The sequence below is a fragment of the Choloepus didactylus genome, chromosome 12 (assembly GCF_015220235.1).
Source record: "Choloepus didactylus isolate mChoDid1 chromosome 12, mChoDid1.pri, whole genome shotgun sequence".
Taxonomy (NCBI): Eukaryota; Metazoa; Chordata; class Mammalia; order Pilosa; family Megalonychidae; genus Choloepus; species Choloepus didactylus.
Window position 1 is genome coordinate 94,052,447 of NC_051318.1, and position 25,099 is coordinate 94,077,545.

The following is a 25,099-nucleotide window of genomic DNA, read 5'->3' on the forward strand; positions in this document are numbered from 1 at the left end:
AAATTCTCTCAGCATTTGTTTGTCTGTGAAAAATTTAAGCTCTCCCTCAAATTTGAAGGAGAGCTTTGCTGGATAAAGTATTCTTGGCTGGAAATTCCTCTCACTCAGAATTTTAAATATATCGTGCCACTGCCTTCTCGCCTCCATGGTGGCTGCTGAGTAGTCACTACTTAGTCTTATGCTGTTTCCTTTGTATGTGGTGAATTGCTTTTCTCTTGCTGCTTTCAGAACTTGCTCCTTCTCTTCTATGTTTGACAGTGTGATCAGTATATGTCTCGGAGTGGGTTTTTTTGGATTTATTCTATTTGGAGTTCGCTGAGCATTTATGATTTGTGTATTTATGTTGTTTAGAAGATTTGGGAAGTTTTCCCCAACAATTTCTTTGAATACTCTTCCTAGACCTTTACCCTTTTCTTCCCCTTCTGGGACACCAATGAGTCTTATATTCGGACGTTTCATATTATCTATCATATCCCTGAGGTCCATTTCGAGTTTTTCAATTTTTTTCCCCATTCTTTCTTTTATGTTTTCATTTTCCATTCTGTCATCTTCCAGGTCACTGATTCGTTGTTCAACTTCCTCTAGTCTTGTACTATGAGTGTCCAGAATCTTTTTAATTTGGTCAACAGTTTCTTTAATTTCCATAAGATCATCCATTTTTTTATTTAGTCTTGCAATGTCTTCTTTATGCTCTTCTAGGGTCTTCTTGATTTCCTTCATATCCCGTACTAGGGTCTCATTGTTCATCTTTAGTTCTTTGAGTAGCTGCTCTAGGTGTGTCTCTTCTGGTCTTTTGATTTGGGTGCTTGGGCTTGGGTTATCCATATCGTCTGGTTTTTTCATATGCTTTATAATTTTCTGTTGTTTTTGGCCTCGTGGCATTTGCTGACCTTGATAGGGTTCTTTTAGGGTTTGTAGACCAGTTGAAGTCCTTATCTCTAATTTATCAGATCTACAGCTTCGTGGAGTACACTTTCTCTAACTAACCAGCAGGTGGCGTCCACGAGCCACCTGTTCTCCACAAGCCAGATCTCCCCTGCTTAGCCTTTTGGTGAGTGGGGGAGTGAGTCTTGTGGGGCCCAATTGGTGTCCCAAGCTTGCGTGTGTAGTTGGTGTTGCCTGCCCTGTATGTGGGGCGTGTTTCTGGGCAGTCGGGGAGGGGGGGTGGCCCTAACAATCAAATCTCCCTGATGATCCTAGAGTTTTAAAGCTACTGCAATAGTCTAATCCTTCAGTTCAGTCCTGCCACAGTTTGTCTCTGCCACTGACCCACAAGTCTTTGGTTTTGGCGTATGGCTCCTGAGACTTGCAAGTGGGCCCCTCTTCCAGGCTGTGCACCCCGGGTCCTCTGTTGAGGGATGACTGTGCTATGTCGCAGGTGAGTGCCGTCCCCCCAGGGCAGTTCTGGGCTGCTGGGCTGTGTTGGGAGGCTCCCAGTCTGCTCAAATGATGGCTGAATGGGGCTCTGTTAATTCACACTGCTCCCCCTTCCCAGCTCTGGGACATTCAGCTGAGGTTGCAGGGAAGGCTAATGTCCGCGCCCAGTTTTGTGGTGTGTGCCTGTTATTTGAAGCACTTCCGTCACACTGGGTTGTCTGGGGCAGCTCTGGGCTATGGGGCTGGCGATGGGCAGGAGTGTTTCCTGTCCACCAGGATGGTGGCTGTGAGCGGACACCCCCCTTTTCTTGGGAAGTTGTGTTGTTTAGTGAATTTTCTCAGCCACTGGATTATTGCCTTTTGTCTCAGAGCTCTCTTAGTTCTGCTCTTGACTTGACGTGCCCAAATTTCAATTCTTTGAAGCTTTCTGTATTGAGCTTCTTAGAGTAATTGTTTTAGAAAAAGCAAAAAGGATTTAAAAAAAAAAAAAAAAAAAACGGCCCTCCTCAGAGATCTAATGGGTTATTGAAATGCTAATAGACAAAGCAACCAGGGCCATTAAGGAAAAGTGCCCAGGGCAGAGAGATCAGCCTTGCTTCGGGATTTGCATATGCGCCTCAAGGCCTGATCTCCGCCCTTCCCCTTTCTGTGTTCACCAGAACTCCAAAAATCCTCTGCTTTTATTTTGGAGTTTTTCGTGTTGTTTTTTTTCTATGCCTGTCTCCTCTCTGCTGGGCTGGCTGCTCTCAGAGTCTCTGGTGTCTGGCCTCAGTCTATCTATGGTTGGAGTTTGAATCAGTAGAATGAGTTTCCGGTAAGAGCAGCCACTGCAATTCTCCCTTCTCCTTCCTGGAGCTGACAGCCCCTCCTCCCCCGGGACTGAGCCTGGCAGGGAGGGGCGCGGGTCCCCTGGCCGCAAAAACTTACAGATTTCGCTGATCTCAGCAGTTCCACGTTTTCATGAGTGTTGTATGAAGTATGCCCAAAGACAGATTGCTCTGTGGTGTCCAGTCCACGCAGTTCCTGGCTTTTTACCTACTTTCCTGGAGGAGTAACTAAAACATACAGCTCACCAGTCTGCCATCTTGCCCCGCCCTCCCCATATATCACCCCTGATAGAATTTTTAGCATTAGAATCCCTTGCAGCCAGATAAGGCCTTGTCACTAATCTCTTGCCGAGAAAGGCCTTGTCACTAATCTCTTGCCGAGTATCATATGGCAGCTCCAGAAGCCTTCTGTAAGAGACAACTCTGCATTCCCTTTGCTCACTTTTCTGTCTTTTGCTCCATCCGCTGCCTAGAATATAGAAGCTGCTATGGATCAGTTATTTGCACTTTTATATAAGAGAAATAAACTTCATTCTTATTTTGGGGTTTCCATCCAAGCCAAAATGGATCTAATAGCAATCTCCCATTTTTCTACATGCCCTGGGATTTGGTCTTCGGATGGCTACAGAAAACTGGGAAGAATGTGAAAACTGAGAGGGGAAAGTTGTGCTTGGAAACAGGTCAGCTCAGTTCTAGATGGTTATCGCGGTTCCCTGGAGGCTGAACTAATTCCACAAGCCAAGCATGTCCCCAGAGCATTCTGATCTTTGTGGGACCACAGCAGATGCACGGTACAGGGAATTTGCGGGTCTCCCATATAAACCCTGACTGCAGAACTGTGGTGATCACCCGAGGCTGAGCCTCCTTCCTATCAAAGTGTCCAAGGGGCTGATGGTTTATGGCTCAGCTTTGGGCAGCTGAAGCCCTTCTGCAATCCTGTGAAGTTCCTTATAAGCATGCTCCCTCCAGGGCGGTGAGCAATTTCAGAGAATCTTCTCCATCATTTCTTCCTTCCCTCCTAGCCAATGTTGCAAAATGGCAAATTAGGCACAATGGTAAATGTTTAACTCTTGGGAGGGTGGTGGTGGCTGAAAACAAGCCCTGATTTGTGGCATTTGTTGTTATCTGTGGTGTAAGGTGGCTAATTTCAAGCTACCACTGTGACATCGCTCAATGTGGATTGGGAAGAATATGCACAGGAGCACATCATTATATAATATTTCTACCATACAGATACAATAGATGTAAATAACCTCAAGGGCTCGGATACCAGTAAAATAATTAGGAAGCAGTGAACGTTGACTATTACCTTTGTCTTTAATATAATGTATCTGATATCATGTAAGTTTAGATCATTTCATTTTTCATAGCAGCTGTAACAACCCATTTGCAATGATTGGTATTTGGCCTCATTCCCTATATACAAGGAGTAGAGGCCTAGGGAATGGGATGGTTGAAAGAAAAATACCTGCTTGATGGGTAGCAGTTCAACAATCCTTTTCAAGATCAGTCCAGGCAGTTGTTGGACTTCGAATGTCTCTTATCCTTCCCCTTGGGCCTGAACCAAGCCCACAAGCATGTGCAATGCTAAATGAACTGTTGGTACCATGATCCATTCAAAACCACTGATCTCAGCCGGAACTGGACACCAGCTGACAGCGGCTTGATTTCTTCAAGCATAAAAGAGAAAGCTGGTGAATAGAGCGATTAGTAGGAAATACTACATGCGGTAATCTCATCCCAATTCTCACTGATCCTTAGTGACCTGGAGAGAGCAGTTCATCTTTTGGGGACCTTAAGATTCTCCAGCTACAAGGTCAAGATAACATACCAAGCAATGAAGTTCTGATGCACGTGACAACATGGATGAACCTCGAGGACATCATGTTGAGTGAAATAAGCCAGACACAAAAGGACAAATACTGTATGATCTTGCTAATATAAACTAATTATACATAAATTCAGACATAAAATCTAGACTAGGTTATAGGAGACAGAATGAGACTAGAGAATGGGGAGTTGTTCTATACATGCAGAATTTTTAACTAGGTTGAACCTAATCATTTGGAAATGGATCAAGATGATGGTAGCACATTATTGTGAGAATAATTAACAGTGCTGAATGGTGTGTGAGTGTGGTGGAAAGGGGATGTTCAGAATCATGTATGCCACCAGAAAGAAAGCTGGAGGTTAAACCATGGGACTGTATAACACAGTGACTCTTGTGGTGGACAATGATTGTGATTAACTGTACAAATATAAAAAAGTTCTTCCATGAACTAGAACAAATTGTACAATACTATTACATGGAGTTAATACAGGGGTATATGGGAAAAATGTACCTACTGCAAACTATGAACTATAATTAACAGTAATATCTTAATACTCTTTCATCAACAGTATAATAAATGTACCACAGCAATACCAGGAGTCAGTAATAGGGGGGATTAAGAGGTATGGGATGTTTTGGACTTTCTTCTTTATTTTTTTTGGGGGGGTAATGAAATGTTCTAAAATTGATTGTGGTGATGAGTGCATAACTATGTGATGATAATGTGAGCCACTGATTATATACTTTGGATGGATTACATGGTGTTTGACTGTATCTCAATACAATCGCATAAAAAAAAAAAGGTAACACTTACCATGAGAACTCTGTAAGTAATGAGTGAATCTCAGTAGGTCACTTCTTTAATGCAAGAGGCATTTATTATCTACTATATGCAAAGTATTATGTTTAAAAAAAAACACCATAAAGTAGTACACCATTATTAGACTAGTGATGAAGTTAAAGATGAAGTCAGCCACTAGTGATAGAAGTTCTTGGATGTTTGTAACCCTGACTATAATGGGAAGATGTGGGTTCCTTTTGGGTTTAGAATCATCAGAACTTTCACAAATATGTGCAGTGTGGAGAGGCAACAGCTTATACTTAGTCAACTCCTTTTCCTATAAAGGATTGCAAAGTGCTTCAGAAATATATTTGCAAAATTATGATTAATGAAGCAAAATCTCTTGAGAATGTTAAAGCCTATCTATTCTACAGTGCAATGAAACTGAATATAATTTGAAAGTTACTATGGTCAGACGGAGGCTAAGAATTTTGTAAAATACGCCAGAGTTTAGCTGCAGACTTGAAGTGGCATGTTTTTGCTACTAACTCCAAGAGGTTAGGTACATGGTCGACATGAACTCCTTACTGATTTTTTCTGCCCAATGTCAAAAAAAGGGGTTAACAAATTTTAATTATAAAAGAAGTTCATTGAATTAAAAACAGCTAAGAATCATTGTAAATAAACAGCAAAAATTTCCCATTTCTCCTTCCTTCAGCTCAGTCTTAACAGACATTTAGTATACTTTTAGAAACATTATATAGTTAGCATACAAGTAAAATATTTTATGCACTGTAACTCTCATTTCCCTCTGGCTTACCATAACTTGGACAAATTGCATTTCAAGCCAGGCTTTTAAGATTTTGTTTTAACTTACAAAAATAAGCTTTCTGAAATAGCAGAAATAATATAATTAGGTATAAAAAGAAGTTAAAAAAATAATTCCACCCTTTAAATCCATGCCCTACATATATAAGATTTATACTATTTTCCCCCTAAATGAGGTAATGGCACAGGTGGGAATCTGCATCTTACTGTTTTCCCACATAGTAGCAAACCAGGGGCATCTTTTCAGGCCAGCAGGCTGAGATCTAATTCATTCTTTCACGAGCCCCAGAGTAAGCCACTCTATAGATTGGTCAGTCTATCTCGGCAGGGGATACTGACAGACATATAGGATGTTTCTATTTTATCACTCCTAGTGCTCTTGGTTCCATTATCTGCATCAAGCTTTCAAGAAATAGATTTATACAATGCCTCTCTCTCTTGCATTCCCAAGCGTTAGTACAGAACAGTTCTACATATAATTTACTGAAAATTTACCATCATATTTTCCCAATAGCTATTTTAAAAAACAAATATCCTGGATTTAACGTCAAATGTGTCTGACAGGTGACCCGATCCCAAGTGAGAGCTCCACTTACCACTCACAGGCCTTTGGACCGACCCCAGCCCAGCTGTTCTCACTGGCCTTCATATGAAGTCACCCAACCAGTATGGAACTCAAGTCTCTTAGGCCGGAGAACTGGGACAAAAAGCTCTCCTCTTTTTCTCCCCGTTGTATTATTTTTTTCAGGAACCACCAAGTGTAATTCAAATGTTAAGGCAGGCACCTAGAAAAGCCTTTTAAGTGAAATAATAAATGAACCAGGTGAGCATTTAGTCCACCGGGTGTTTTCTATGCACCAGAGCTGTCTTTTCCTGGTCCACAGTTGACCACGGATCTCAGCTCCTGCTTCAAGCCCATGTCAAACGTTGGAAGAGGGATCGAGTGGCCCTGCTTGACAGTCTACAGCACTGATGTCATCACACTGGTCTTCTGAATGTCCACGCTGCCTTGCCAAGCCAGCCCGTGGATCAAATTCACTAGCCTGTCCCGAGTTGCAGCCTATTTCTTAGAATGGGAGATCACACCAGTGTCTGTGTGACAAGTGAGATGGCGAGTACTAAGATGACCCCAGTGACTTTTCCATGCAGTGAGATATCCATATACACTTTCACAAACACACTGTACTCTGCCTTCTGCCCTGTCCTTTGAAGGTGTTTTTGTTTAAATGTTTCTTTATCTTGAAATAACCACAAACCATTCTTATTATATATTACTCCAGTTTATTAAATAAATGAAACAAGGTTGACATTGCAAATTCCAACATTGTTTAAATAAAGAGCTTGACATACAAAGGCTTCTGAAAAATGTATACTTTTTATATAATATATACTATTTCTGGCGTGTGAATAAATATGCAGAACGGGAGCATTTTTTTATACCACAGAGCAGCTAGGTTTAGCATCAGTAATCACACAAATCCAACTGCAAACAATAAAAATCATTTTCTTCAATTTGGGTTAAAAAAACTTGAAATGCTTTTGCCATATTTAAGCAATATCCAAAAAGGGGGGAAAGACTTGTGGCCATACTCCAATTCCTTCCCTAAGTTGTTTCTTGGTTAAAAAGCCTCGACAATTGCATTAACTTTTTTGGGAAGTAGAAAAACAAGCACAGGTTAAGATCCTCTTCTATAAAGTACTTAATAAGTATACAATGAAGAAATGCTATAGTATGTTTAAAAACATTCTTTTTACGGTGAAGTTTGAATTTCTTTTCACCCTGGTATAAAGATGTACATAATCTGAATAAACTGACACAATATGTGGCATGACATTCACTCTTTACACGGCTGTTACAATGAACTTGTCTACGGATTTAGAAATTATATGTATACTTAAAAAAAGAATTGTTTTCTACACTTAAAAGAGAAAAAGTGGCTCATAAAAAGCAATTCCTTAAACTCAAGACAGAACTCAAAAGTGACAGTCCCTCTATTCAAAGTCTTCACCACATCAATGGAATGTTTTGGTAAGAAAACAAAATCTCTTCTCTCAAAGTGCGGTTCCGTGCCAGCACAGCGGCCTCACTGAGCTTGATCTCAGGGGTCACAGGGACCTCCGCAGCCATCTAGCAAGGCCAAGGAAAATCAGGACTTTCTACCCTAACACACTACATGCCACCCCACACCATCCTTCTTCCTTTCTGCTTTCAATATTTTTGTCTTACCCATTACTTTTGGACATAAAAGTTCTGCTTCACAAAATTTTTTTTCAAAGGAAACATTACTAAAGAAGGCAAAATAAAGAATAAATGTCAAACAAAGAAATGATAAAAAGAAAGAACAACGAAGAGAATAGCATAATTAATATAAAGAAGGTGAGGTGAAACCGAATGCGAGGAAAACTGCCTGACCCCCGAGAGAAACCTGTGTTCCCTCTCGTCTGCCTCAGTGGAGGCAGGAACCCCAAATGCCAGGCAGAGCAGGAATTTGCCTGTAGAAGTGGGCTTCCCTGGAGCCCCAGGTGGGATGTGTTTAATGTTATCCTCAAAGAGAAGGACTGAAGATGCCCAGTTTCATCTGTTCCCCCTCCTGGGCTGTCTTCTAAAAGTGTAAAATACTTGGGGCTCTCAGGGTCACCTTTAATTTTGAGAAGAACATGATAAAGACAAGAAAGAGAGAGATCTCTCCATTATCTTTAGAAGCAAAGAATAAAGGAAAATATCACTTACCTCTTATCAGAAACTACATAAACAAATGGTAAAGAAGTAGTTTAAAAAATTTTAATCGAGTATTTTTCATCCAAGGTAACTGGGAAGTCCAAGACAGGAAATGTTTTAACAAACAGGGCACAAACTAAAGTGAAACCTGAAAAGCTGGAAAAATCAACTCTTCAATTCAGTAGCAACATTTTGATAAGCAAAATATATGAAAACCTCAGCTTAGTGCTTTCTTGAACAAGGCCTTTAATAAAGGGCTTTATAGGGAGAACTCCATAAAAATACTCCCTTCTGTATCTACAGACTGTGTTGAGGGAATATGGCCAGACAGCAGCATGACGTAAACACATTTATCCTACAAGACAAGTGACTACATCTTATGGAAGATGTAGCAGCTACTATTTGGTTCATTTGACCTTCTACATCATTAGATGTTATCCCCCATTTTCCAGATTGGGAAATAAGAGCAAGGAAGGCTAATAAAATTGCTAAAAAACCATAAAGTAAATTACTAACGTGACTTAAGACAGAACACAAACTGCCTGAAAACATCTCCCATCGACACGAACAGTCCCGCCTCCCAAGTCGACACGTTACACTACATTGAATTTAAGTCTTAATACTCTGTAACAATTCCTCACAAAGGTCAAGTTTTCAAAGGCTTAAAAATCACTTAGTATAAGTGAAAGAGTCTGCCAAAATAGAAAATTACAAAGCAGTGCAATATTCCAGGGATCTATTTCCTGCACTATTTATACCCGGGGTTGAGAAGTTCAGGTTCCACGTGCGGAATTTCTCCAGCTGACAAGAGGGCCCCCAGCGTTCAGGAACAGTAAGACCCTGTTGAGGTTCCATTCACCGGTTCCATGTTCTTCGGGGCAGACTGAGGGGCTCGGCTATGAGCTAAGATGCACCAGGAGCTGCTCTCCCCTGAAGAAGCAGCCCACTGTTCTTGAGTTGTGGGCCAATTTTCTTCAGTAAGAAACACGCATTTCGTATGTTATCTCTGATGTCCAAGGGCACTTCAACGGGTAGGGCTTGAGTTTGGGTGTTGCAGTTGATGCTGTTAGACACTCGATGAGGAGTGTCCAATGCCAACACGGTGATCTGAACTTACCCAGCCTTCACCTGTTGGTCTCGCCTCAGACTCGTGAGGAGCCAAGCAGTGAAAAGCAATGTGAAACACAGGAAGCTTTACCGATTCGGAAGTGAGCATTTTCAGAGGGATGTCTCATGCAGCCTCTGTCTTGTCACAAATCCAACTTCTTCAGTTGCTCATAGGTCACAAAGAACTGTGGTTATTGGTTAAGGCTGACCGAGAAATGCCATCTTAACAACTCCAACACATAAAAACAGATGCACGAATCGTGGGATGGAGAACATCTTCTTGACCAAAAGGGGGATGTGAAAGGAAATGAAATAAGCTTCAGTGGCAGAGAGATTCCAAAACGAGCCGAGAGATCACTCTGGTGGGCACTCTTATGCACACTTTAGACAACCTTTTTTAGGTTCTAAAGAATTGGGGTAGCTGGTGGTGGATACCTGAAACTATTAAACTACAACCCAGAACCCATGAATCTCGAAGACAGTTGTATAAAAATGTAGCTTATGAGGGGTGACAGTGGGATTGGGAATGCCATAAGGACCAAACTCCACTTTGTCTAGTTTATGGATGGATGTGTAGAAAAGTAGGGGAAGCAAACAAACAGACAAAGGTACCCAGTGTTCTTTTTTACTTCAATTGCTCTTTTTCACTCTAATTATTATTCTTGTTATTTTTGTGTGTGTGCTAATGAAGGTGTCAGGGATTGATTTAGGTGATGAATGTACAACTATGTAATGGTACTGTAAACAATCGAAAGTACAATTTGTTTTGTATGACTGCGTGGTATGTGAATATATCTCAATAAAATGATGATTAAAAAAAAAAACAAAAAAAAAAACAGATGCACGAAGCATGTCTACGAACAGATGTGCCATGGACACAGTTAAAGAGGAGAAGCTCCACCCTTAACCACCCCAAAAGATCTCCCCAAGGTCGGCTTGGACCAGAACAACCACAGCTGATATATATAAATCACCAAGCCTCAGCTCCAAGGGCCTCTTCTGGGATTACATCCACTGTGATTCTGCTGCGGTGGGTAGATTTTATGGAACAGTAAATTTCTATGAGAAAAAGAAACAGTTAACAAACCCTGGGGAAGCTGTCCTCCACTACGTAGGGTTTCTAGCAGGCAGACCTTCCTTGGGAGGGAGAAGTGGATAAAGGGAAGCAAGGGGACTGAGAAAACCAACATTTCCTATTTCAAAATTCTGCCCTTCCATATCCAATAAACTGCTGCTCCTTTCCTGCCAGCCTCTGTAGCACAGCAGAAACAATAGTGCTGATCAACCAAATAATTCCAGAGCTAAGTCCAGTTTATCCTTAGGCATTCTCTAAATACGTATTTTTCAACACTGTTGCCAAATACATCCTTCCCCTGGCATGGCCGGGGATATGAAATCAATCTGAAGTCATAAATACCCTCAGCTTCTAGAACAAACTTTGATTAAAATGTACTTGTATGGATATCATTACCTTCCAATAAAACCATCATTAAAAAAAACAAGATTCATAGTGTCTAGCACAGAGACCTTATATTTCCTAAAAAAGAAACTCAAAAGCCATTTCTTAGAATCAGAGAAACTCAAAAGAATAAGAACCTATCTTTAAATTATAACTAATAACATGATAGTTTACAAAAACAGTATGATTTTAGCCACATTTTTTTTTTTTAAAGATCTATTGCAACAGGAAAGGATACAATGATATTCCAAGGACCAAGTCTCAACCAATTTGGCCAAAATCCTTTATATAGAGCAAAAAATCCTTCATTCTTCCATGTCTGTTAGAAGAAAAAAATAAATGTTAATTTCCAACTTCACAATTATGACAAATGCATTAAATAGTGGCCAGACTAATCTACTTTTCTTAAAAATAAAATCCTGTTTGGAAGCACTAAGAAATCATTGCTGGAATATTTCCTCCTTCTGTGACCTGAGCTTGTTCTGGTCTGGGAAAACCTGATTGGGGTGGCCTAGGAGGTTAGATGCCTAGACAACAGAAAACTACAACCTACACTAAGAAAAACGAAGTTATGGCCCAGTCAAAGGAACAAACTTACACTTCAATCGAGATACAGGAATTTAAACAACTAAAGCCAAATCAATTCAAAAAGTTTAGAGAAGATATGGCAAAAGAGATAAAGGCTATAAAGAAAACACTGTCCATACATAAGGCAGAAATTGAAAGTTCAAAAAAACAACTAGCAGACTCTATGGAAATGAAAGACACAACACAAGAGATGAAAGACATAATGGAAACATACAACAGCAGATCTCAAGAGGCAGAAGAAAACACTCAGGAACTGGAGAACAAAACACCTGGAAGCCTGCACGCAAAGGAGCAGATGGAGAAAAGAATGGAAAAATATGAGCAACATCTCCGGGAACTTAAGGACAAAACGAAATACATTGGTGTCCCAGAAGGAGAAGAGAAGGGAAAAGGGACAGAAGCAATAATAGAGGAAATAATCAATGAAAATTTCCCATCTCTTATGAAAGACATAAAATTACAGATCCAAGAAGTGCAGCGTACTCCAAACAGAATAGATCTGAATAGGCCTACACCGAGACACTTAATAATCAGATTATCAAACGTCAAAGACAAAGAGAGAATCCTGAAAGCAGCAAGAGAAAAGCAATCCATCACATACAGAGGAAGCTTAATAAGACTATGTGCAGATCTCTCAGCAGAAACCATAGAGGCAAGAAGGAAGTGGTGTGATATATTTAAGATACCGAAAGAGAAAAACCTCCAACCAAGAATTCTGTATCCAGCAAAACTGTCCTTCAAATATGAGGGAGAGCTCAAAATATTTTCCAACAAACGGACAATGAGAGACTTTGTGAACAACACACCCGCCCCACAGGAAATACTAAAGGGAGCAATACAGACTGATAGAAGACAGGAGTGAGAGGTTTGGAAAACAATTTTGGGAGGTGGTAGCACAGCAATGTAAGTACACTGAACAAAGATAACTATGAATGAATATGGTTGAGAGAGGAAGGCTGGGAGCATGTGAGACACCAGAAGAAAGGAGGAAAGATAAAGACTGGGACTGTGTAACTCAGTGAAACCTAGAGTGTTCAACAATTGTGAAAAAATGTACAAATGTTCTTTCATGAGGGAAAACAAGCCAATGACAGCCTTGCAGGGTGTTAAAAATGGGGAGGCATTGGGGGACGGATACAATCAACGTAAACTAGAGACTATAATTAACAGAATCATTGTATTATGCTTCCTTTAATGTAACAAAGGCGATATACCAAGGTAAATGCAAGTAAGAGATGGGGATAGGGGAGGGGTGTGAGGCATTTGACACTAGTGGTATTGTCTGATTCTTTATTCTACTTTGATTTAAAGTTATCTTTCCTTTTGCTGCTTCCTAGCTGTCATTTTTTTTTCCTTTTTTTTTCTTTTTCTTTTGCCTCTCTACCTTCTTTGACTCTTCCTCCTGCTTTGTTGAAGAAATGTAGATGCCCTTATATAGATAGTGGTGAGGGTGGTGAACATATAAATATGTGACTATACAGGGAACCATTGATTATTTACTTAGGATGGAATGTATGGCATGTGAACAAAACCATCTTAAAAAAAAAAAAAAGGGTTGATGACAAAACCTTGAGGGCAATATACTGAGTGAAATAAGCCAGACACATTAGGACAAATATTGCAGGGTCTCACTGATAGGAACTAATTATAATATGTAAACTCATAGACATGAAATATAAGTTACCAAGATATAGGATGAGGCTAAAGAATGGGGAGCAGCTGCTTAGTATGAGCAGAATGTTCAACTAGGATGAACTTAAACATTTGGAAATGAACAGGGGTGTCAGTAGCACATTGTGAGAATAACTAACAGTGCTAAATGGTGCATGAATGAGGTGGAAAGGAGAAGCTCAGAGTCATATATGTCACCAGAAAGAAAGTTGGAGATTAAAAGATGGGAATGTATAAAACTGAATCCTATGGTGGGCAATGTCCATGATTAACTGTACAAATATTAGAAATCTCTTCCATGAACCAGAACAAATGTATGACAATACAACTAGAAGAATAATAGAGGGGCACATAGGGAAAAAATATATACCTATTGTAAACTACATACTACAGTTAGCAGTATTTCAACGTTCTTTAATAAATAGTAACAAATGTACTATACCAATACTGTGAGTCAACAATGGGGAGGGGTAGTTAGGGATATGGGAGGATTTGAGTTTCCTTTTCTTTTTCTTTCTTTTTTTTTTTTTTTCTGCTTTATCTCTTGTCTGGAGTAATGAAGATGCTCTAAAAATTGAAAAAAAAAATTGTGGTGATGGATGCACAACTATATGATGGTACTGGGAGCAAATGATTTGGATCTTTGGATAATTGTATGGTATGTAAACAATCTCAATAAAAATTAAACTTAAAAAAAAAAGAAAGAAAGAAATCATTGCCTTCTCTCTTTCTTTTTTTAAGTATTTTGCATAGGTGGAAGACTAAGGCTCCAGGCCAAGTAACCCCTCACAAAATGGGGAAGCAGCAAGGAATGCATAAGAAATTAGAACTAATTCCAACTAGGGGCTTTTGCTTCCATGCTATTTGGGCTCATAAACGGGTTGGAAGCAATGGTGGCGGATACCATTCAGAGCACTGCTATTTCATCAAATTGCTGGATAGAAGAAAATGACAGGCATCTCTGCCTCATTAAGCAAATACTTGAAGTCTAGGATGTGACACACGTCCTGCCTCTATTGGGAACCACAGAAGTTGTTCCTAAACTTGGGCCACCAGCAATCTCACAGGGAGATGGTTATGAGCTCTCACCCATTCGTGAACAGTGGGCCCCTTTATTTAAGCTGAGATTATGGTAAGATTGATGTGCTCCTTTGAGACAGAGATGTGAATGAAGGATATTCATTCAGTTTGACTCAACAGGAAAGAGGGATATGCTGGAAGGAGACACAGTTGTTCTATGATCACAGGGACTATCTTCTCAGCCTCTGCAGCAAAGCAGAAGTATAAAGAAAACGAACTTTCATTTTTAACATTCATCTAGATTTTGTGTTTATGAAAGTTAACTCCAAGTGTGACAAGAACTGTGTAAGGATCGCACATCTCAGGAGTTTAGAGAGCATCACTTGTCTTCGTTTCAACAGCTCTCATGATTTGGTTACTTCTTTTCGGTGATAGTTGTGGTTCGCTGATATTCAGTAAATTTGCTTATTTTATTATAGCGTCCCTTATTAGTAGTAGGAATAGCAAACTGTCAAGGGCTTACTACATTCCAGGCACTGTCTTAGCCACTCTCTAGGTTCCCTTATGATAACCCTATAAAGCAAGTGCTATTATTGCCCCCATTTCACTTACTAGGAAACTGAGGTATAGGGAGAATAAGTGGCTCGACCAAAATCACACAACTCTTAAGCGACAGATGGAAGCCTGTGCTCTTAATCATTATGATCATTAGTCCTTCGGAGGGTGCCCTGGAAGCTAATGGACTAGGAACAGAATTCATTTCTCTGCAAAGCCAGGCATTTGTTCTCACCTGCAGCAAGCAGTCCAGGGTACCCACATAGCCAGGGCACCTGCCCTCTGGAAGGACTCTCTGGTTCATCATCCGTGTTCGCACCACGTCCACAGGGTTCGAGGCCAGGGCTCCCGCCAGCCCACAGGTGAAGCTTGAGCTACGGAGAGGACACCACAAGAGCTACAACCACCACCAATGAAGGCAGGACACAGGCTCCTCCCCGATTATCCTAAAGTGTCATGGGACGAAATGAGATGGGGCAGGATTGGAGGGTGGCATGGACCCCTCCCACACGAGCACTGATGAGACACCTATAAATTCCAGCCACCAGCAAGAATGCCTCGGGGGTTCCAGAGGGTCAAAGAATCTTAGAAACCTGGAAAGGACAGCCTCCCAAGGAGGATCTATTCCATCTATTTACCTGTAAGTTAGGCAACAGGGTCATTCTAGCCACATGATAACCATATTGTTCTTAGAGATCAGGGGAAAAAATTACTCACTGAAATGCCTACCACGGCCGTAGGTTCTACTAAACTTACAGTCTCACAAGACTACTTCCTGCAGGCCCACACTTGGCAGCAATTATCTCAGAGCAAGCTTTCTTGACCTCAGCACCATGAACCTTTTGGACTGGATATGTCTCTGACAGGGGGGCTGTCCTGTGCATTGTAGGGACTCAGCAAGACCCTTGGCCTCTGCTCTCTGGATGTCAGTAGCATCCTCTGTAGCCGTGACAATCAAAATGGTTTCCAGACACTGTCACGTCTCCTGGAGGGCAAAACTGCCCTCACCCCCCACCCAGTGGGTTAAATAAACTATGATATATTCATACCACGTGATAACCTATAGCTGTTAAAAATAATGAAGCAAGTTTGTACATAGTGACATGGAAAGATATTTGCAATATATTAAATTTTAAAAAGCAAGAGAATGTAAAGCACTATCTTACTTGTGTAATGAAGCACACGTAGTATACTTTTATAGACATTTTTGTATATGCATAGAGAATGCCCAGAAGGTACATAGCCAACTGCTAACAAAGGCTATCTATGTGAAAGGTTAAGGACATCTACTCTTTCCTGGTATACTTTTGTACTGTAACTTTTCAAATACTTTTATATTATATAAAATTTATATATATAAAAAATATAAAATTATACAGTATACAAAATATAATCTTTTTATAACAAACTTTCTTTAAAACTTCTAAAAACTTGGACTAAATTGCCACTCACAATGCATGCATCCCTAAAATATTAATTTTTAAAAATCGTAAACATACAGGAAGTGGGTATAGACAGTGTCTCCCATTAGGCCGGAGAGAATGAGATGCTTCTTGGTGATGTCGTAGACAGGCAGTTCCACACCAACCACGATGGCTGCCCTCTGGGCAGTGAGGGACACCCCCTGGGTAGAAACGGTCATGAACATGATTCAGAGATTTAGCCAGACTTGCTCTCCATAGAACAAGCCTTGCAAATTTGCAAAGGCTCGAATCCACCAACTTTTTTTTTAATGTTTTCCTGCTGGTAGAGAGACATAAGTGACACAGCAGAAGAGACCACAGGGCTACAAGTCAGAAGTTCTAAAATCTAATTCTGATTCTCACACCAGCTGTATGCCCTTGACCAGACCTTGGCCAGGACGAGTCACCTCGAGGGGCCTGATCGTACCAAGGGACATTAGGGTCAATTCTATGAACTGACATACGAGTCTCTAGGATTCTAGGAAGTAGCACTCCATACCAGCGCTTGCTTATTGACACGGCCTGAAACCATGGAGATCAAAAAACTCAAAAGAACTGCAACGTAGAAACTTTTTCTATAAAATAAAAACAAAACAAGCCAAAAGCAAAACAAAACTAACACAGACCCACACACACAGCCTTCAACTTTCACAGCATTTCTTCTATATGAATTATTCAAAAGGTACTTCAATCAGAATATGTATTTCTTATATTCCCATTGTACAGTTACGGAAATTAGGGAAGAAAGCATCTTCAAAGGCAGAAATGTCCCTCTTCCCTTACTCCCATATGCTACTTGTATTAAGATAAACCAAGGGAACTGAAAAAACTAAAGTCAAAAAAGAAAGAAATGTGGGAACAAAATAAGCCAGGTGGGTCTGTTTTTCGAGCTCACCTTCCACAGCCCTCTTGTTCCCTCCTGCTGGTAAATGTTGATGAAGTTCCCAATCATTCCTCCTTGGATGTTGCTATTTTGTGCTTGCATCCGGATCTAGGGATGATTTTCAAAACCAGCATGAGAAGGAAACCAGCACACTTCTTACAAAACGTGCACCACAGAGAAAACAATTCAATCTTTTGCACAATCATTACCCGAAAAAAAACTGTATTGCAAATGTAATAGGATGTTAGTTTAAAATATCCTCAGCACAATGTGACTGGGAAAGCCATATGGACCACACTCCCCTCTGTCCAGTGTATCGATGAATGAGTAAAAACTGGGGAAAAAAAAAAAAAAAAAAAAAAGGCACCCAGTGTTTTTACTTTAATCGTTCTTTTTCACTTCAATTTTTATTCTTACTATTTTTGTGTGTGTGGTAATTAAAATGTTCAAAAATTAATTTTCGTGATGAACGCACAACTATATAATGGTACTGTGAACAGCCGAATGTACACTTTGTATGACTGCATGGTATGTGAATATATCTCAATAAAACTGAATTAAAAAAAAATCCTCAGCGGATTAAAAGCCTTAGGAACTGTGGAATCCCCAAAAAGCATCCAGAAGCCAGTCCTGCATATAGCAGTTCATGATCAATGCCAAAAAAATATTTAAAAAAAAAAAAAAGGTCTTTCATGAAGGAAGAAAAATTGCCTATCTCCCTATAGGTTACTAAGTAGAAAAGAGGTAAAACGGTGACTCTAAACGTTTAACATAATAAATTAATAACAGTATCTGGTGCACTTGACAGCACTAAACACATATGAGCATGGTTCTTAAATTAGTTACTCTGTGCCACTATTTCCAAGCAGCTGACCATAAGGCAGGCGGACAAGGCAGCCAGGGGCTGGCCGCATGACACCCCTTACACAGTTACACCTGCACTCACCAGAGAACTTCAAAACCAGCCACCGAATCCCCGTGACCAAGACTCCAAAAGAAAACCACTGTTTGATGGAGCACTTTGTGTTTTTAAGAATGAAAAGGGGTTTCTCATGACAAAGCTGACACCTTATTTTTGCTTAAGGAGCAAATGACGTCTAGAGGGAACTGGCATTGCCATGTCAATGATGGAAAATCAGCCAAGATGTAGGAACTGCCTTTTCCCAAGCCCTGAGATATATTCAAGAGACTGAGAGGAGTAATGAGATTTTTCTGTAGCTCTCTTACCCCAACAGAAGATAAAATATGGCAAAATGGTGGCCTGGTCTTTCTTCTCCACACACACTGCCCTTTCACCATAGCACATGTGTAACTTAGTGGAATCGGCACACTGCATGCAACTTTGAGGCTTGTCAGAATCCCCCAAGAAATTACAAGTTTGCTGAGAGCAGTGTCCTTGTCTCACTTATTTTTGTATTGCAAGCATCCAGTCCACCAACTGGTACAGGGTAGATGCATGGCGAACTGTTGTTAAATAATGAAGAAAAAACAAAACACAAAAGGAGAAGTAGGGAGGGAAAGGAATACCCTGAGGGGTTAATAAAAAGTAACTCATACCTCATTTTTATTTTATTAAATTAGTTTTTTCCTTAACTTATTCCAAAGAGGATTTATGCTGTAGCTCTAGTATTCCCAATAAAGTCCACTAAGGTGTTACATCTAACTGTAGCAAGCAAATATTCTCATTAGTATTCTCTGAAATAAAATCAACAGATAAGAAAATGTGTTCCAAAATAGTCACTTGTGTTCAGCCTAGACGTGTGTCATGCCTGCAACCTATCTGGTTTTCCTTTATTTAAAAAAAAAGTTTTTAATTTTTATTCATTTTAATTTTTTCTTTTTTGCAGTCCATCTACTTTTTTTTTTTAAATTTTATTTTGAAATAAATTCAAACTTACAGGAACAGTTGCAAAGACAATACAAACCCCATACACAGAACTCCAGCATACCCCGACCTCCCTCCAATACCCTGATCCACCAACTTTAACATCCTGTCACTCCACCATTTCTTTCTTTCCCTCCCCCCTCCCTCCCTATCATCCATCATCTATTGCTCTGTCTTCTGAACATATGAGAGCAAGCTGCACACATCCTTGAACAAACAATATAATTCACATACACATTTCCCATGAACAAGAACATTCTTTTATGCAATCCCATTAAGCGCAGCTAAGAAGTTCAAGAAATTCAACACTGATACAAAGCTTACATTCTATATGTCCTTTTTTTTCCCTTAAGTCCCAACTGTGCCCCTTTGAGCCTCCTGTCCTCCATCCTCAGATCCCATCCAGGATCATCCTTTGCATTTAATTGTCATTGTCTATTTAGACTTTTTTTTTTTTTCCCCACTTGTGGAAACATATATACAGCCTAAATCTTCCCATTCCACTCCCCGCCCCAGCATTCTATTAGTGGAATTAATCACATTTAGAATGTTGCAATGCTATCACCTTCCCACCATCCATTACTAGAAATTTCCCTTGACCCCAGACAGAAGCCCTACACTCCTTTCTTAACTCCCCATTGCCCCTTCCCCCACTTCTCATAACCCATACTCCACTTTTCATCTCTATGGTCATATTCTCTGATACTTTCTTTGTGTTTACCATGGGGCTTAAATTTAACCTCTTAAGTCTATAACAATCTTGTTTTTCTTTGATACCAACTTAACTTCAATAGGACACATAAACTATGTTCCTTTACTCCTCCATTCCCCCACCTTTATGTAGTTCTTGTCAAAAATTACATATTTTACATTGAGTCCAAAAGCACTGATTTATCATCACAGTTTATGTATTTTAGATCCTGTAGGAAGTAAATAGTGGAGTTATAAATCAAAAATACAGTAGTATTGGTATTTATATTTACCATAGGATCTTGACTGGAAACCTTTATTTCTTCATGTGGTTTCAGTCAATTGTTTAGTGGCCCTTCCTTTCAGCCTGCTCAATTCCCTTTAGCATTTCTTATAGAACTGATCTACTAGTGATGAAGTCCCTCAGCTTTTGATTATCCAGGAATGTTTTCATCTCCCCCTCATTTTTACCCTCCAGGTGTCTGTGAATTTTCTAAGTCTCTGATGGTTATTGACTTCTACTTGTATTCCATTGTGGTCAAAGAATGTGCTTTGAATAAATTCAATTTTTTTTTTTTAATTTATTGAGGCTTGTTTTATGTCCCAGCGTACGGTCTATTCTGGAGAAAGATTCGTGATCACTAGAGAAAAATGTGCATCCTGGTGATTTGGGATGTAAGGTTCTATATATGTCTGTTAAATTTTTCTATATCTCTCTCTCCTTTCTTTGTTTCTCTGTTGGTAGGGCTCCTTTTAGTATGTGAAGTAGGGGAGGTCTTTTATTAGCAAAATCTCTCAGCATTTGTTTGTGAAAAATTCAAGCTCTCCCTCAAATTTGAAAGAGAGTTTTGCTGGATAAAATATTCTTGGTTGGAAATTTTTCTCTCTCAGAATTTTAAATATGTCATGCCACTGCCTTCTCGCCTACATGGTGGCCACTGAGTAGTCACAACTTAGTCTTATGTTGTTTCCTTTGTATGTGGTGAACTGCTTTTCTCTTGTGGAGAACTTGCTCCTTCTCTTCAGTATTTGACAGTCTGATCAGAGTATGTCTTGGAGTGGGTTTATTTGGATTTATTCTATTTGGGGTTTGCTGGGCATTTATGCTTTGTGTATTTATATTGTGTAGAAGGTTTGGGAAGTCTTCCCCAACAACTTCTTTTAATACTCTTACTAGACCTTTACCCTTCTCTTCCCCTTCTGGGACACCAATGAGTCTTAAATTTGGACGTCTTATCTATCGTATCCCTGAGATCTATTTCGATTTTTTTTTATTTTTCCCCCGATTCTTTGTTTTGTTCTTTCATTTTCTCTTCTGTGGTCCTAGAGGACGCTGTCATTGTTCAACTTCCTCTAATCTTGTGTTATGAGTATCCAATGTCTTTTTAATTTGGCCAACAGTTTCTTTTATTTCCATAAGACCTTCTTTTTTTAATTTACTCTTGCAATTTCTTCTTTATGCTCTTCTAGGGTCTTCTTTATGTCCTTTATATCCTGTGCCATGCTCTCATTGTTTGACTTTAGGTCTTTAATTGCGCCAAGTACTGTGTCTCTTCTGATCGTTTGGTTTGGGTGTTTGGGTTCTCCATATCGTCTGGTTTTATCATATGCTTTAAGATTTTCTGTTGTTTTTGGCCTCTTGGCATTTGCTTTACTTGATAGCGTTCTTTCAGGGTCTATAAAATACCAATCTCTTCATCTGTCAGATCTACAGCTTGGTGGCATGCACTTTCTCTAACTAACCAGCAGATGTCGTCCGCGAGTCACCTATTCCCCTCAGGTCAGTTCTCCCCAACTTTGTCTTTGTGGTGTGTGGGGGTCTGATTCTTGTGGGGTCCAACTGGTGCACCAAGTTTGGGTATGTTGTTGGTGCTGTCTGCCCTGAATGCGGGGCATGTTTCTGAGCAGTTAGGGAGGCAGGGCAGCTTTAATAATCAAACCTCCTAGGTGTTCTCAGAGATTTTAGGCTGTTGCAAGAGTCCAAGCCTTCACTTCAGTCCCGCCATAGATCGTCTCTGCTGCTGACCCACAAGTCCCTGGCACTGACGTAGGGCCCCTGGGATTTCCGAGCAGGTCCCCCTTCTCGGCAGTGCTCTTCCAGGACCCTTGCTGAGGGAAGGCTGCACCACGTCACAAGTGCATGCTGGCCCTCCAGGGAAGCCCGGGGCCGCCGGGCCGTGCAGGGGCATTCCCAGCCTGCTGTAAAGATGGTTGAATGGGGCGTGTTAATTTCCCCCTCTTCGCACAGCTCCACCTTCCCAGCTCCAGGATAATTAGCTGTGGGTGCCCTAAAGGCCACTGTCCACAGCTGATATTGTGGTGTGTGTGTAGTGCTGCGGGAAACACTCCCCGTCACACTGGGTTTCTTGGCGTGGCCCCGGGGTGTGGGTCCGGCCCCGGGTGGGAGCGTCCCCAGCCTGCAGGGGAGACAGTTGAAAGGGGCGTGGTTTCTTTCTCCTTTTGGCTCCCCTCTGCCCCCCTGGCCCCGAGACAATCAGCAGTGGGTGTGGGAAGGGCTATCCTCCACACCAGACACCGAGGTGTTGGGAGAGCCTGCTCCTGCAGTGCTTCACTGCGCCATTCTCACCACTGTATCCGTGGTCGGTCCCAGGTTTGTTTGTTTTTTTTAAAAACTAGTCAGTCTCCAAATGCCAACCCATGGTTTCCCCACACTGCAGCACAGCTGCCAGACTTTCAGCCGGCTCACTCACTCATTTCAGAATGCAGACTCCCAGTTTCACCAAATGCACAGCCCCTGTGGATTTAGCAGACCTTGTCTGGCTGGTGTATCGCTGGAACTGGTGTTCTGGGTCACTTTCTAGCTTTTATCTAGTATTTTTCATGGAGGTGTTTTTTTTGCCCTGTCTTACCTAGCCACCATCTTGGGTTCTCTTCCCATCTACTTTTAATGAACCAAAAAAATAAAGGAGATTTTTAATAAAAAAGGAAATTCAAATGTGCCCAAGCTCAAAATGTTTTTTCTGCTTAAATAATTACCCAAAACCTCGCTTCCAAAGGGAGCTCTAATTTTGAGCTTGCCTGTATCAGTGGGAAATCCACCTATTGGATATTTAAAAGTTAGAATCTTCATGGCACTTAAATTATAATTGCATTCACACATTACCCAGTGTAGGTTATATTCACAGATTTTTCATTATCTGAATATTGTTCTCAGTAAGAAACTGTGGAATGTGCTTATGAGATATGGTAGACAACTGCTTACTTTCAGAACATCAGTTGGATTGGCGATGGATGAGGAGATGACTCCAGAGAGGATTCCACAGATGACATTTATCAGCAGGGTTTCATCTGTAAACAAAGACACATCATTATCTGACCTCTGAGATCTACAGAGCTCTTCCTGGGAGTCAAACCTAAATGCCTGTTCACCTTAAGATGATAGAATTGAGTAATTTCAATAGGATTAGAAATTTTGTTGACTACAGGGATTGAGCTTAGCAAAATTTCTTGATACCTAAGAAGCAGCACAAATCATCATGCAAAGTAAGTCACCAACTGCCAATTCAATTTTCTGTGTTAATTCAGATGATCACAATTAAGATGAGGTATATCTGCTAAAAATATAGAAAAGAAACATGTCTATGAGATAACTGGGAGTTTCCTTCAGCAGGGAAAGTTTTTTTTTTTAATTAATATTTTTGTTGTTATAGGAGTTGCAAGTTTACAGAAATATGATGCATAAAATATATAAAATACACAGTTGGCATGGGAAGTTTTAAAGCACATCATATATATTTCAAATTAAACTGCTATCAAAGCACTTCCAAAACTTTCATCACTTTCCTAACAGTGACTGACACTTGTGCCATTGTGAAAAATGGAGACAAAGTTCTAGAGATTAAAACAAAGTCAGAGAACAAACAATGGAGTGTCAGAACTCAGAGAAACATATTCACCACCTTCCTGGAAAACAGGTGGTAATCCATATGATTTTAGAAATTTGTAAGTTGGATAGAACTGTAACAACATATTCTCTAGGCATTTTGGAGATGAGGACAACTAATTAAAATGTTTGCAGAGATTGTGACTCTTAATTTCTACTCCCCTCAGGATCCCCAAATTTGGCTGACAACTAACTGACTTGTTTTATGCACAAGTCATTTAGATTTTACACCCCAAGTTCTTCTCAGCAGTAGCGATGTCATAAAGAAGCTGAAGAAAATCTGATTCAAAAAACCACTTGAAGCAAAAGCCCAACAACCCACTTCCTGTCCACAAGTGGACAAAAGATCCCCGCTCACCTTCCGGCCGCTCGACGAACAGTCGCTTCAGGCTCTGGTAAGTGCCTATCTTGATGGTGCCGTAGGAAGCCTGGCGGAGCATGGCGGGGGCGATTCTGTCAAATCGGAGCATGGAGGGACAAAAAACATCCGACAATCACTTAAAATCCTTGAAAAGACCCACACACGGCAACACCACTGTGCACTTGCGCTCCACCATCAGACCGTACTCAAAGTGTTCTTAAATTCAGAATCCAACAGAAATTCACTGGGCTCCATTCCATTTGTACAAATCAGTTCACTAAGTGACGAATCAGCCCCTCATAGTTATCCTCAATGCAAACAGAAGTGAATATTTGCCCATGCATGTTAAATGGAAAGGGCTTTCCTTCCTCAATACAAGCTCCCAGTGAAATCTGGCTTCACCTAAGCACACAGTGAGCATCTGTCATGTGGCTCTTCATTTTAGTCGCCTGAGTGAATTCTGTTTCCCTGCAAGAACTCTAATGGATACTGGCATTACTCTCCTATCCAGTGCCTACAGCACACTGTTCATTAAATGGCGAATGAAAGAAAAGGAGTTCACTGCAATGCTTACCCATGGAAGATACTGTATCATTTTCATTTTGGCAAAACCCCTGGTAATTCAGCATAATTAGTGGGAAAGGGCAATTTTCAAAAGGTGGAAAAAAAAATAGAATTACGGGATGTTTTAAAACGAACGTAATTTTTCTATAATTGTCTGTTATTAAATGTAATAAAAACAAGTTTGCCAAAACAATATGCTACTTAGAAAACAAAGTTAAAATTAAAAGTGAAAGACCTGAATGCTAATTGCTCTTTTCAAACACAACTCAAAGTTTTACTTTCTCTTTAAGAAGTCTTGGGGAATTTGATTCATTAGGAAGGTTGACAGTGAACGATAAGCGTGCAAAGGCCTACTCACCCCGAATACAATGCTTTCAGCCCTTCTTCTCTCCCTATCCGCACTAACGCGTGCAACATGCCTCGATACCGAATTTCTTTAAACTTGGCATCATTTGCCTGGCCTTGAATCTGGAGGCGTGTCTTGGTTAAATCAATTGGAAATGTGCCTGAAATTTTTAAGGAAAGAAATACGTTGCTTAATAAAAAGAAATTCCACAACAAAGGACAGATAGTGAGGAAACTTTCA

At 40.4% G+C, this 25,099-nt stretch overlaps 1 protein-coding gene across 1 annotated transcript in view; it reads right to left on the reverse strand.

Annotated features, from left to right (window-relative positions):
* Window positions 1–6,905: 6,905 nt before the first annotated feature.
* SLC25A30 (solute carrier family 25 member 30) overlaps window positions 6,906–25,099 on the reverse strand; it is a 32,517-nt gene continuing 14,323 nt past the window's right edge. Inside the window, exons 3-10 of the mRNA XM_037800512.1 lie at window positions 24,872–25,019; window positions 23,947–24,041; window positions 22,908–22,993; window positions 17,122–17,217; window positions 16,263–16,387; window positions 14,999–15,137; window positions 11,168–11,248; window positions 6,906–9,655 (exon numbers count right to left, since the gene is read on the reverse strand). Of these exons, the coding sequence (XP_037656440.1) occupies window positions 9,614–9,655; window positions 11,168–11,248; window positions 14,999–15,137; window positions 16,263–16,387; window positions 17,122–17,217; window positions 22,908–22,993; window positions 23,947–24,041; window positions 24,872–25,019 (812 nt within the window). The 3' untranslated portion in view covers window positions 6,906–9,613. The remainder of the gene's footprint in view (window positions 9,656–11,167; window positions 11,249–14,998; window positions 15,138–16,262; window positions 16,388–17,121; window positions 17,218–22,907; window positions 22,994–23,946; window positions 24,042–24,871; window positions 25,020–25,099) is intronic.